This window comes from Plectropomus leopardus, chromosome 18 (assembly GCF_026936395.1).
Source record: "Plectropomus leopardus strain MGB_pleo_1.0 chromosome 18, ASM2693639v1, whole genome shotgun sequence".
NCBI classification, from domain to species: domain Eukaryota; kingdom Metazoa; phylum Chordata; class Actinopteri; order Perciformes; family Serranidae; genus Plectropomus; species Plectropomus leopardus.
This window is the reverse complement of record NC_142193.1, coordinates 14726259-14740276: the sequence shown is the minus strand read 5'-3', so window position 1 is coordinate 14740276 and position 14018 is coordinate 14726259. Positions and strand designations below refer to the sequence as shown.

Sequence of the window (14018 nt, the reverse complement as noted above, 5' to 3'; positions counted from 1 at the left end):
ATTTATCTATGCAATTTGCGAAGAGATACCATTCTATGACTTTTTATACAATTTTACACAAAATTCTAATATTTGCTTTATAACTTGTTTATGCTTTTTCAGACGACATACTTGACAATGACTTTTTCAGTCTTTTTCCTGAAAGCGATACTATCATCAACAATTTTTTTTTCTTCGTTAAAAGGAATGGACATTTGTTAAGCAGCAGGGTACTGCCTGGTTGCCCTTCTATGGTAGAATTGTAACATAATTAAATTCAAATATGATTCAATTAAGATAAACAGTATGCTGCAGCAAAGAAATGAGCAAACAAAAAATGCAATTTGATTTCAGTTGGACTTCAAAAAAGTTCAGGTGATTTTCAGATTTGAGGGGTTGTTGTATTTTCAGTGCAAAAAAATTAACATTAGTACAAACTGTGTATGAAAGACAATTAATACTGACCTGTTGCAGAGCCCATGTGAGGGTCGGAGACATGTGTGATAGAGAATCGTGAGACCATAAAACGGTTAAGTGCTACAGCTGCAGGTTTAGGAGTCTCAGGACTGTTGGAGGTGGATGTATTTAAGGACTGGGGCTCAGGGACCGTATCAGGTGAACATGGACGGGGCTCGAACGAGAGGTCGTCTTCCCATTCATAACCCCCACCTGAGTGCATACAGGCAAGTAGCAATGAGTTATCGTGCAACAACCTGGGAAAAATAAACTAGGATTCCACTGTGTAGCATTTTGTGTTCACCTTCCTCCGAGTTGTTCCTATCCTTTTCTTCAGAAACACAGAATGTTTCACAGGATTGAGCTTCAAGGTCAGGGTCAGGTTGCAGCTGGTGGTCAGTGTTTTTTTCTTCAAGAGATTCCTGTTCACTGGACTCTGTTCCTGTGGAGAAGGCGTAGTCAGCCAGCTCTCCCGTGGGGCTCTCCTGGAAAACATAAACAAAAATATTGTTCTCATACTCAGAAATAAAGTCATTTAATAGGTAATACACACTGAACAGCCTGTTAACAAGTCCTACCTGGTCAAAAAGGAACACCGTAACATCATCAAAAAAAGACACCACTTTTTTCTTCCTCTCCAGCTCATCACAGAAGGACTGTGTGAGCAGTGTGGGCATCTTCAGGAGGCTGCGGAGGTGTCTCGCCCTGCTGCAGTCGCTTATCACCACTGGCACTGAACTGAAATCCTCCTCACTCTCCTCACTGTCTTCATCTTGAATGTTGTAGGTCCTCAACTCTTCATCTGACTCGCTGTCATCTGAGTCATCTTCATCCTCCGCCTCCTCCAGCGGAGCTCTCACGTCTTCTCCACACAGCTCCAACAATGACGAGGAAGAAGACAGGTCGACGGGACCATTGGACTCTTCACACAAGCTGTCCTGTGAGTCACATTCCTCTGCGTCTATGTCCTCAAAGTCCTCCTCATTTATTCTCACACCCTCCCTTCTGTCCTCTGTCTCTTCCTTGATGTGATTGAATTCGGGCAGCTCCTCCTCAGTGGATCTGTCGCTGTTTTCATTTTCTTTGGAGGCCTCATCTTTGTAGTCGATTATGGTGGAGCCAGAATGCAGAGACTGCACAGGGGAGCAATCTTCTCCTCTGTTCCCCTCCTCATGGTTTCCTGATGCTTCTTGGACAGTGGCAGAGGCTTCAGACCCAATGGAGGAGCTAAGCTCTGAGGACGGCTCTTCTCCTGAGTGCTCTGTCTCCAACCCAAGATCATCATCAGCAGGGGCGGATTCTTTCGTCAGGCAGCCGCCCATCTGTGGAGGAAACGGTGACAACATGGACAACCCAGGGGTGGGCAGGGGATGGTGTGAACTAGAGTCAGCCTCTGAGAGATTCACCAAAACACAATTTTTGATGTGTCTCAGATTTGTTAACTGTTCCTCGTGGTTCAAATGCCTTTCGACAAGATAATCATCTCTAAAAGAGCTCAGTTTCTCAGCAGGAAAGTCACATCCTGGACCTGCAAAGAATTTACTACCCTCCTCTTGAGGGCTCTTTTCATTCTCAGCATCATAGTCAGAAAAATAGGCTGAGTCCCTGTATGGGTTCTTATCAGTCAAGCCTTTTAGCTGTAGCTCTGATGTGCTTGTGGAAGTGCAGACTGCTTGGCCCAAGCCAACCTGCAGAACTAGTTCAGGTTCTCCACCCAGTGTAGGGCTCCTCTCACCACCTCGGGGATCTCCAAGCTCTTTAAAGAGAAACTCTGGAGATTCATTGTTCTCTGTGTCATAGCCACTGTCCAGGGATTTGGGTAGGACCGGAGTATTGAAGGGATCAGGGCTGAAGGCCTGGTCACAGGGGCTTGCCATTGACGAGGACAGGTTAAGGGTGTCTACAGAGTCAGGAGTTCCCTCTTGATGCTTCAATGGGCTCAGTTCTTCCTCATCTACCTCAGCGTAGTCCAGGTTGAAGTCAGCAAAGATCCCTGACGTGATATCTGTGATGTCATCGTCATCGTCTTCACTGTAGTCACCAAGCTCAACCAGACTAATGCTGGAGTCTCTGACCCCCACTCCACTGTCCAACGCTCTGGTACTCTCTGATGTCTCCTGATACTTTAGCCTCTTGTCTCCAAGACCAACAGAGATTCCTGTTGAGATTCCCATTGAGACACCCTCCCACATGCTTCCTCGCTGCTTGTCTGACAAGCCTCCAGTTTGACCAGCCTGAGTCTCCTTGAAAGAGGATGGGGACTTTATGTAGCTCACCTCAGGTATTATCTTAGGCTCAGAGAACAGTCTCTCTCCATTGAACAACAATTGGTTTTCATATTTTCCCTCTAGTTTTCCACCTTCTGTTCCTCTGGCATTAGTACTTGAGCTGGTAAGAGAATCAATACTTCTTAGATTTTCTGCAGTTAAGTTCTTTTCTGCTTTAGTGGCAGCTTCTTCTTTTTCTTTGTGACACAAGTGAATGTATGAACCTAATTCAGAGGGCTTGCTAGCAGCGTTACAACCTCCTTCTGCTTCCAAGGTGCCACAAGACCTAGAGCTGTGAAAGGTTCTGGTGGTGGCCTTGGTTAAAGACCACAAATCTGTTGAGTTAGAGTGAGCTGTATATTGAACGTCCAGATAGCCATCATGCCCACTTCCTGTCTGCCTGCTGTCAAAGCTCAGGCTGTTATTGTTTGCTGAATGGTTTGAGGTCCAATTAGTGGCTTCTCCCTCAGAGAAAAGGTCATCTTCAATATCGTTGCCTCTCTGCCGGCCCACCAGCAGGCCGTCGTCTGTCCCTACATCAATGCTAATGTGGTTAACAATGGGTAGTGTCTTTCTGAGGGGACCCATCATATTATGACAGCTTTCATTAACCGCGCTACGACCTGTGCTCGCTTCAAGGTAGGGATCACAGAATCCTAAACTGGGGCTGCTGACTGCTTGTGACAAACTGCGAGGGTTTTCTAAACGCACCACTGGGTGGAGAAAATTTGTTCTGGACTCTGGCGATGTATCCAGATCAGACAGACAGGAGTGGCGTGACTTGTACGCTGATGACTGTTCACAGTAGACTGTGTCGTCCTGACTGGAGAAGCAGCTGTGTGAGTGGCCCGGCTTCACGGGGCTGGTGCTGGATGACTGTCTCAGCAGTGGCTCCATGGTTAGTTGGACAGTGGGGCTTGAATCAGAGTCATAGACAGTAGATTTGTTGTCAGTTGACCAGTAAGCACTGGGCTGTGCTATGGATGAACCTGTCCGACTCTCTGAGGACAACCTGCTGCTGCTGGCCTCCAGTCCAGGGCTGTAGTCCACCACGCTGTCATCAAGGTTAATGTTGCACTCCACTGGCTCCTCTATGCGAATGTAGTACTCGCTGCTGACCGAGGGGCTGTGGGCACTCAACACTGGGACCACACCCGGGTGTTCAGGCTCATAGTAAGATGGAGATATGCCTGAGGTCAGCCTGTCAGTCTTGCAGCCCCCTGAGGTGCTTCCTTTACTTGAATAGTAGATATCCTGGTAATATGGATTGCCCTGACCCAGTGGCCCACTGGTGGAGGAGGAGCAGTAGGGCTGCTCAGCTCGAGCCTGCTCCCACTTGTACTCAAAGTTGAGACCATGACTGGTCTCCGTGACTGTCAGCAGGTCATCCCCTGTGTCAGAGTGGAAGCTGTCAGAGAAGTGTTCGAGGAGGGGAAAGGAGGACGAGGCGGAGGAGGCCAGCTCCACCGCCTGAGTTTGGTCTGGACTGGGGACGTCAGCTGAGGCTGGCGTGGGGGTCAGGACTAGTGCTGTAGATGTAGCTGTGTGGGAGGTGCTGCCAAGCAAGTTGGGTCTCAAGGCGTTCCAACGTTGTTCAAAGTCTTCCTCAGCCTCACTGGAACCTTTGGCACACAAGTATGTCACCAGGAGGTGGACTTCCTCACTGCTGGGTCTCAGCTCGGGCTGCAGCCAGCAGAACTGCATCACCTCATACCTGGACAGAGAGCGAGGAAGAGATCAGAGGCATAAAAGTTAAAATTGTGTTAAAGACTGCACTTTATTAATCAGAGGAGGGGGGTGGCTGGGGTATGACTTAGTTTTGTTTGTCTTTTAATTTTGACCCTCCCCAAAACTATGAGTATTTTCCCTTGAGCCCCCCGAGTGAACCTCCATTCACCGTATTAACTATATATTTTTTAAATATTCACACCAAATGCAGGAATTGGGGGAAATACAACAAGCAAATAGCATGGGACTAAGAGTTATCACTACAAGAAAATGCTAATTTCTTAAGCAAAATGCAAATTCTGCTAACAAATTGCATCATCACACAAATTGTGTATGCACTATTACAGGATCTGGTTTCTGCAAACTGTTGTCTTTTGCCTTTGTCATGCATGATGTGTTCAAGGGCCATTGGAAATTTTGAAATCCAACAATAATCTCTGTCTTCTATTTTTATGATAAATGGTGTCATTTTGGTGGCTTTCAAAATCACCAGTGGGATTTGGGAGAGTATTTAAATACAAAATACAACAATTTATTTTGTATGGCCTACCCCTAAGCCAAAATAAAGAACAAAAATCCCTCCACAGTGCTTAAAAAAATTGATATGCCTCCCCTGTTTTGCACCACCCCTTTCCTACACATAAATAATATCCGGTCCTTTACTCTCCTTCTCTGCATCTCAATTATCTCAGAGGAATGTATAAATATCTTAAAAATATTGTTTTTTATGACTGAGAAACTCGCAAACAAACAATTGATTCTAGACTAATAACAAGGCAATATAAAAGAACAGATTTGAAGTCAGTACTTTCTAGTAACACCTAGGACCTGTTCTAGACATAAGATATATGAAGGAGGTGCAGTGCAGATGCTGACATGGTTAAAAGATTTTTACATTCCTTCTTGTGTGTGCGTAGCTCCTCAGTGGAGCGCATTTAATTTAGTGAAGAACAATTTTGAAAAAATAAATAAATAAATAAAAACAATATTTGGCTGGTGTCCCAGGTAAAGATGAATGAGGTGATTCAACTCTGGTCGATGCCAAGGGCGATCATAAAGACTAGGAAAAAGACTGATTATCTTGCCCTTGCTTGCAAAGAGAAATCTTGCTACAGTGGACTAGTGCAGCACCAAAAGCACAGACCAATTTTAAAAACGAGACACACAGACTGGTTAAAGATTAATTGGATAGTGAGACCAAGAGTCTTCGCAGTGTTTAAAATGTAGTGTTAAGATATATACGATTTTTAGTGTCAGTCTGTGCATGTGTATGTACTGTATGTTTTGCCAATTGTGTGGGCATGCAACAAAGTCTCACCAGCGCTCAGCCAGGGGGAACTGGAGCAGGGGCTTTGGCAGTTTGAGCTGCTGTTCCTTCACAGCATATGTCAGCACCTGTCTGTCAGAGTAGTGTCTGTACGGCTGGTTTCCCAGCTCAAACAGCTCCCACACAGTCACCCCCAATGACCTGGAAAAGGCAAAAAAAATCATTAGTGCATTCACCACTAATACCCCAGATATGGTCATATATATATAATATATAATTATTATTATTAGTAGTATTATTATTAACAGGTATAGGTGCTCTGTAAAAACTGTGGAAGTATCAAAATGCTCAGTCCGCAGAGAAATGCACACCGTTTGTATCAAGAAACTGTGCCTTTTAACAAGCCATTAAGACTTCCCTGAAGTTACAATGTCACAATCATACTATATAAAGTTAGAAACTGTAACTATAGTACCATTATGGGAATTATTTCTATTATTTGTGAGTGCAGGTGAAGAGGACCCGAATACACTGACCAATCAGAGCAATACTGGCTTTTCTGGAGGGGGGCTTAAAGAGAATGGCACTAAAAATGAGCGTTTCAGACAGAGGGTAAATGCAGGTATCTTCAGGCGGACATTATAAGAGACTTAATGATTTTTTTAACATTAAAGGATTAAAGCATTTTCTAGTAGATTCCACAAATAGAAGTATTATCCTGAAAATGAGCATATGGGATCTTTAAATCAAAGTTTGAGCATTTCATTCCCATTTTTATACACAAAAGAAAAAGAAGTTTAAACCACTTCTATATTTTGATAAATGTAATGCTTGTATGGTAGTATTACCAATAATATCCTCTCTAAATATCTCACCATATGTTGCTGGATTTGGTTTGATCAACGACCAAAAGGTTTCCATGGACCTCGTCTATGAGCTCAGGTGCAATCCAGCGCAGGGGCACCCATATCTGATCTTGTGTGACATAATAGTCATCCTATAGAATCAACAATAAAAAGAAAAACATGTTAAAACTGTGATAGGACAATACAGTAAAAAGCAGTCACTAAAATAATGCATTATCAAAAGACAGTCTAACCTTGTATCGGCTGTGAGAAAGGCCATAGTCTCCAATCTTAACTGACATTTCTGAAGTTAGCAGGCAGTTTCGCAAGGCCAGGTCACTGTCAAAACAAAGGACACCGCATCTAATACAGTACAACTGAGCTGCACAAACATACCCACATTTAGTTATCTTCTTTAAAGCCTCTGAAAACCTTTTTTTGATCTCAAACTGCCAAATAAAACAAAACAAAAAGCAACACTTTGGTCATAAATTTTTCAGTGTTTTATATATTTTCTTTAGTCTCTGACCTTCACACTGGCATGAAGTGGGCAGGGCTCAGTTGGAAAAAAGGTATGTCAAGTACTTCCATGCACTAATTGGGATTTAGCAACATTTGAATCAAGATGTGATGACATTTGTGGGTCACACAAACTTGATCAAACCACAAAATCCAGAGTCTGATTGATTCTGTTGATATTTATTTTGAACATATTTTAAAAAAAAAAGTAGGATAAAAACAAAACAAAATAACAATAATTGAAATGGATAATAATCTATACAACAAACTGAATGAATTCATTCTAATAATAGTAATTAGTGAACTTTATCTCTCTCTTCTGAGTGTTATTTATTCATAAATGTTAAACAGTACAGATAAATACAGAGGATTTGAAACAAGTTTTTCAAGGGGCTTTAAATTATTGCTGGATGATATATGAGCAATATTTTAGATTTTTTACTGTTGTTACACCAAGGTCATTATATTGTAGGAAGTTTATTAATGTGTATCAGTATTTGTTAAAAACATGTGACATATTGTCAATGAATAGGTCTCACAGCTCTGTGATTATCCTAAAGTTACATTATTTATTAAATCACATAATGTAACTCATACATGTACAGTATCATGTCAGGTTTCTTCATACCTGCACATTCAAAACCACATACTAGACTTAGTTACTTTGTTTAATCTCACCTCCTCCACAAACAGGGAGCTCTTTGGCCTGGCAGCCACTGATTGGTAACTATGGCAGCCACCGCATGGCCGAGAGAGAGCGAGAGGGGCTCGCCCCCTGCAACAAAATCACTGATGCTGGAGTTTGTGACAACTACTCAGGCAGCACCAGGATGTTGTTGCAGGGAGAGACCAGCAGGGGGCGCACAGAGCATTCAGGTTCCTCTCCAGGGCATTAACATTCAGGCTGATGAAGATAAATAGGGCTGGACTGACTGACATACTGCACCTGTGTATAAAGTTGTATTTGTGGAGTTGCAGAAGCCCTGAGGCAATGTCACACGCCATTCGCTGGAGGATCAGATGGTCAGGAGTCTCGGAGTCAGCCACTCGACAACTGCGCAGGTAGCTCTTTAGATCACCCTGAGAGGAGACAGGATGTAAGATTGTAATTTGCTCTGGCTGAAAAGAGAATAATGAGATGTGTGGTATGAACTGTATAAGCAGAATTTGTTTGTTAAAGTGTGTCCCACCAGAGGGCAAAACTCCATGACCAGCAGATAAGGAGTGACCTCTGAGCATTGTGCCAGGCACTGCAGGAGGGCAGGGTGCTGGAGGGCTCTGACAGAGGAAACAGGATTTGAGTATGCTCAAAAATTGTACATACAATAAATAATCTGATTGTTCATATACTATGTACATTGTTTAATTGTTAGGTAGTGCTATTCTGAAGGGCTGCGTTGTGATCACCAGTGAACTGACCGGTATGGCTGCACCTCCTCCAGGAACTGCATCTGATCCTGGACACTGGCGCTGGCCTTCAGCTCCTTGACCACCACCTGGGTGGTGCTGAGGCCCGCATTGACCTCGCCCAGCAGAACCTGAGAAGCATACATACTTTGACACTGAACTCTAGAAGTGCAGACTACCATACACATCATCACCATGCAGTTACAAAGGGAGAACGTTTGAGAAAAAAAAAGTAGAATTACAATTATCTTACAACAGCATATACAGTATGCTAAATTGTGAGGAATTTACTGTGACTATGAATTTCAACCTCTGTCCTTAACACAAGTGCCAAAGATTAGCCTCGCTAGAATGAGATCATCATCACATTACCCTCGCATTCCTCACAGAGTAGAACACATATTAGAGTACAGTTTATACAGTAAAGACAGAGGCAGCTGAAACAGTAAAGTAAGTACAAATGAGTACAAAGGTGGTGTCTCTGCACACAAAAGCTGTTTTTGATTGTGAGTATGTTTTAAGAACAAAAAAGTATGTTTCACCTTGCCAAACCAGCCATGTCCAATTTCCTTTAGATAGAGTAGACTATGGCGGCCAAGGTCTGATGATTTCAGCAGCTGGACTGGAGAGGAAGAGTGAGAAAGACATAAGATTACTTTTAGACAGGGGGTAAAGGAGACTGTTGTGTCTGCAAAGAAATCAGTAAGAGAAAAGAAGCCCAGAGTCCTGAAGAGAAAGTTTTTTTAATGAGAAAAGTCAGTAATAGAAAATAGAAAATTAGGAATTAAATGGAAATGAAGCCCTACATCACAGGGAAACATTTCTGAGTTAAGAGGAAAACAAAAAGAAACTCTCAGCCATACAATAGGTATATATTTCACCTAATTAAAAGTTGCATCAAATAAAGAAGAAAGATTAGCAAATAAACCCATTTTCCCAGGTACATTAAACAATTATCTACATGGAAGCTACAACCAGCGAGTTATGCACAAATTCAGATACCTCCATGGATCCTCATAATTCAAGACTGGAGATGATGGTGGTGAGTGGAAAGATGATGACGGAGCAGTGGAGCGGCCAGCCACTCTGAGCACCGTGAAAGGGATTGAGTCCGAGTCCCAGGCGGGGATGAAGTTCTGGTTCAGAGTGTGAGAACCAAGAGCCCGTGGCCCCAGCCACAGGCGTCTTAGCCTCATTGTGTGTATTTGAGAAAGAGCCCACGGTCGCAGTGTGTGTGTGAGAGAGCCCCGGCAGGATTTAACCCTCCGAGCCCTTGCACAGCTGAACAAGCTCACCACGCTGCCTCTCCCAGTCTGCACCCAGCTCGTCCTCCAACTGGGACACACAAAAACACACATACTGTCCTCGTCTCGAGCTCTCCAGCTGTCGAGCAAACACCGAAATCCTCGGTTCCTATGCAGGCTATGTTTAAATCTACTGTAAGCTGAGCGCGATAGAAACGTATCACCGCCTCGAGTCGGTGGGCCAATCTGCTTGCGGTTCCACGAAGGAGGATATCAGCCCTGGGCGCTGAGATTTTCTGGTCATGTATCACGCCTGATGTGACCGTCACGCATGTTGGTAGTGTGCTGTCTGGCGCGCCAGCTCTGTGTGCAGCTTCAAGACACCCAGTAGTGACATAAGGCCCACATAATGCCCCCCTGTCACTCCGGACAGCAGCATTCCTCAGCCAAACAGGACACAATACTGCTCTGTCAGATGCAGAAAAGACCTCTGTCATACACACTCACCACCCCTATCTCAAGCCTCCCCTCCCCACTCTTAGGTCCTGGTGCATGCCACCACCCTTCCCCTGTCTCTCCTCATTCTGTCACAGACCCCTCACTGTATTCTGCCCATAATGCCAGTCCTCCACTGGTGCGTTCCACGGACATTTCAGCCCGGCCTTATGCTCACCCACTGCCCAGCCGGCCTAAATCGAGGCCATTGTTTGGCTCGCTCACTCACACGCTCATGCTGCGTCTCCTGGTACCCAATGGACCAAACACACACACACAAGCACGCAAACACTCATGTGCAAACACACACAAGTCCCATTCTCCACTGGAACGCTGGGCAGAGGTTGTCACGGTGATAACAGACCCACACTTTTCCACCCCTCCCTGATGGAGAGAAATTAAGAAATGGTATTATTCCCAATGTGGAATGTGTGATCGTGAGTGTGCATTCCCATCCTACTCGTGGCATTCCCAGAGAAAACGGTGGGGTCTAGTGAGAGTGTGGGATCGTTAAGCCCCCATGGAATGATTCGTGCACAATCGCTTCACACACTCACTTTGATGCATCGAGCCTCTGTGGTGGGTTTGAAGGCTTTACACGACCTCTTGAATAAAAGATTAGACCAACAAGTGAAAAGCGGGACTGTCATATCAATGGCGAGCATTGTTCCGTGTGTTCATACAGATGTATAAGTGACATATAGAATACGCCATTCATGGCTAGAGTATAAACTGGTGTTTCTGTTCAATCTGCAACTACTATGCTCATTTTTATCATGTGTATGCCAGTGTGGGGGTGGATAATTTATCAAATGCAAGACATTAATATGCATGAATGAGCCTTGTCCAGTTCATGACCTGCAACTTATTGATACAATACTTTTGAAATAATTCCTGCCATGCTTTCAATCTTTTTACATTTTTGCATGCTAATACTTCGTCTGATATCAGCCAAGCAATGGGGAGGCTGAAAACTTTTCAATATTTCCAACGTACCACAAATCCATTCAAACCTTAACATAATAAAACGTGTTTTATTGTCTTTACATGAGGAAGGAGGAATGCGTAAGAAACCATCCTCTCTCTGAGTTAGTGAAAAGAGACATTCTCCCTCTTTCCACAATCTCGTCTCCTTTCGCCATCTATCCACTCCTCGCCCTGCAACACCTGGTCCAATCATACAGCAGTAGCTATGGAGGACAGAGGGGAGACTAGTGATTGGCTGCCAGCCTGAGGCTGCCTTGTCCAATCGTTGCTGGAGCTCACATCCTGGGATGCCGAGCCCCAACTCACCTCCCTTCTGGCTGAGCACAGTGCAGCGCAGACAGCCAGTGAGTCATGCAGGGAGAGGCACCAAGGATCTGGCTTACACTGGGAATCACACACAGACACATGCGCACACACACACACACAGACACACACTCAACATACATGCGCATAAACATTTGAACAGGCTGGGTTTGAGGCAGAATGACCTAAAGAGGAACAAACAGGCTATGATGTTGCTGAGGAAGATGATGAAGCTGACTTGAATTATGTACATTTCAAGTAAAATACCAATAAATGTCATGTTAGATTCATGTAGTGTGTATTTACAAACACACACAGAACCCCAGAAATAGTGCACACTAGGGTTAGGTCAGATTCCTTCCTCTCCAGTGGGCTGCAGTTTTCACACACAGTGTGAGACGCTGCAGTAGGTCCCTCTTTAAATGCATTACACAATGGACAGATGTTTGTCCCTTCTTGAGAGAAAGAACAGACCTATAATACAAGATAACAAATGAAAGAGGCCACATATGTTCTAACTGAGGTAGACGAAACATGCTCAAGTTTTTTCTCATTTAAATCAAGAGTCAGTAAGATGTTACATAATTTACTTGTGCTATGCTCCAGAGAAGTAACAACTGGCTTTAATAGTCTGTTAATGTAGCAAAAATTCTCTCTTTCTGAGGAGACGGGAATTGATAATGACTACGGAGATACAGAAAAGAGAGAAGATGAGAGAAAAGAAGAGATGAAAAACACCAGGAAGCCAAAGCTGAAGTGAAAAACAGGTCATTAAGACAGCAGAGCAGATATAAATGATTTGTTTATGGTTTTTCTTACTGGATCTGCCAGGCTGTTTGGAGACAGGCAGGGAGACCTCAGTGAGGGGCAGGATGTAGACCTCAGGGCCATTCTGGGAGGAAGGCGAGGCCAGGGCGGAGAGATCTGCCTGGTACTCCTCTCCCTCAGTGTTTTCAAACTCCTGGTGCAAAGACACATGCTGGAATTAGTCATCCACTCACAGCCATCCTACCACTGAGATAGTGGGAGACAATGGTTCAACTGTGCGGGCATTCAAATGCACTGAGGCACGCCCACAGAGCTATATACATAAGTCATGTACATTGTGGGGTGTATTGTGTGGGTCACGACAAAGACGCTGTAGGGGGAACACACTAATGTGTGTGTTCAAACTGTAAACACAAAGCCCGTCTTTATTTCATTCTTCCTCTCACTCAGACACAAACCATAGCTTTTATCTGAAAAAAAACCAAAAACTTTAAGACTAAAAAATTCAATTTATGTACTTTAAATTCTAAACTTGACAAATGAAATAAAATAACATGACTTCACATTTACAGTTTTTGTTCGTGTTTTTACGGAGTAAAAATTTCATTGCAGCATTTATTTTAATCTATGGACAATTGAAGGATGTGAAAGATTCACCACAGACATTTTGTCAAAAAATTCTGACAGGAAACATCGTTGGCATTATTTTGTACAACGATATAATATATAACAATGATATAAATTGTGCTCTTACATGTACATACATGCACACGTACAAGTACACTGCATTAGATCATCATAAGTTTTTCCATCTGCAAAGTTTTTAAGGACTTAAAAATATGATTTATTGCATGTCCAATGCATGACCAATAACCTCTAGACCAGGACTTTCTGTTGAGTGTTTCCTTTCACATTACCATGTCAAAACCCAGATGTATAGTTACATCTTGTGCTGTGCATGACAAAAAAAAAAAGATAACCAGAGATAACTTTTTTACAATATGAAGGTAAAAGGGACACTTCACACGCCAATAAAAAAAATACATATTTTACCTCTTACCTGTGGTGCTATTTATCAGTCTTGATTGTTTTGGTGCGAGTTGACGAGTGTTGGAAATATCGGCCATAGAGATGTCTGCCTTCTGTCAAATATTATGGAACTAGATGGCACTTGGCACAACAGCAATGTCTCTTTTCAGAAGTCATGACTCAGTTACTCAAGATAATTCACAGACCTTGTTGTGAGTAGTTTCATGTAGGAGTCATTTTTTTCTACTAAATTACACCCACCAACTGTATCACAGCGCAGAAGGAAGTGTGCATCTGCTCATGGACGAGAGGCTACTGCTAGCTCACCTGAGCTATGTAGCATTACAGCTCAGCCCAAAAGGACACCATACATGTTGATATCTTGTGCTGTCATGATCAAGAGCCTCTTGTCAATGAGTAGATGCAGACTTCTTTTTGTGTGGTGATAAAGTGGGTGGTTGTGGGTTGGTATAACACAAAATAGTTCCTACATGAAACTGCTCACAATAAGGTTTGCAGGTTTGAGTAACTGGATTTTGGGAAAGAGACATTGTTGTTGAGTTTTTAAAAAAGCAGTTTGGGGCATTTTGATCACCACAAGCCAAGTGCCATTTAGTTCCATTACATTCGAAAGAAGACATATATCTCTACGGACGACATCTTCAACACTCATCAAATCACACCAAAACAATTTAGATTTAATAGCACTGCGAGTAAGAGAAAA

General features: G+C 43.4%; 1 protein-coding gene across 3 annotated transcripts in view; it reads right to left on the bottom strand.

The window, feature by feature from the left end:
• The window catches only part of lmtka (lemur tail kinase 1 a), a 38420-nt gene that overhangs the window by 3562 nt on the left and 20840 nt on the right, over positions 1-14018 (bottom strand). For 2 of the 3 annotated variants that reach the window (XM_042505888.2, XM_088069444.1), the window contains exons 4-14: positions 12317-12458; positions 9011-9090; positions 8481-8599; positions 8252-8339; positions 8008-8141; positions 6797-6881; positions 6573-6694; positions 5749-5898; positions 1014-4416; positions 740-920; positions 445-648 (exon numbers count right to left, since the gene is read on the bottom strand). In XM_042505888.2, the coding sequence (XP_042361822.2) occupies positions 445-648; positions 740-920; positions 1014-4416; positions 5749-5898; positions 6573-6694; positions 6797-6881; positions 8008-8141; positions 8252-8339; positions 8481-8599; positions 9011-9090; positions 12317-12458 (4708 nt within the window). Of the gene's footprint in view, positions 1-444; positions 649-739; positions 921-1013; positions 4417-5748; positions 5899-6572; positions 6695-6796; positions 6882-8007; positions 8142-8251; positions 8340-8480; positions 8600-9010; positions 9091-9470; positions 10168-12316; positions 12459-14018 lie in introns of those variants that run through there. The other variant, XM_088069445.1, reaches the window with a different exon arrangement.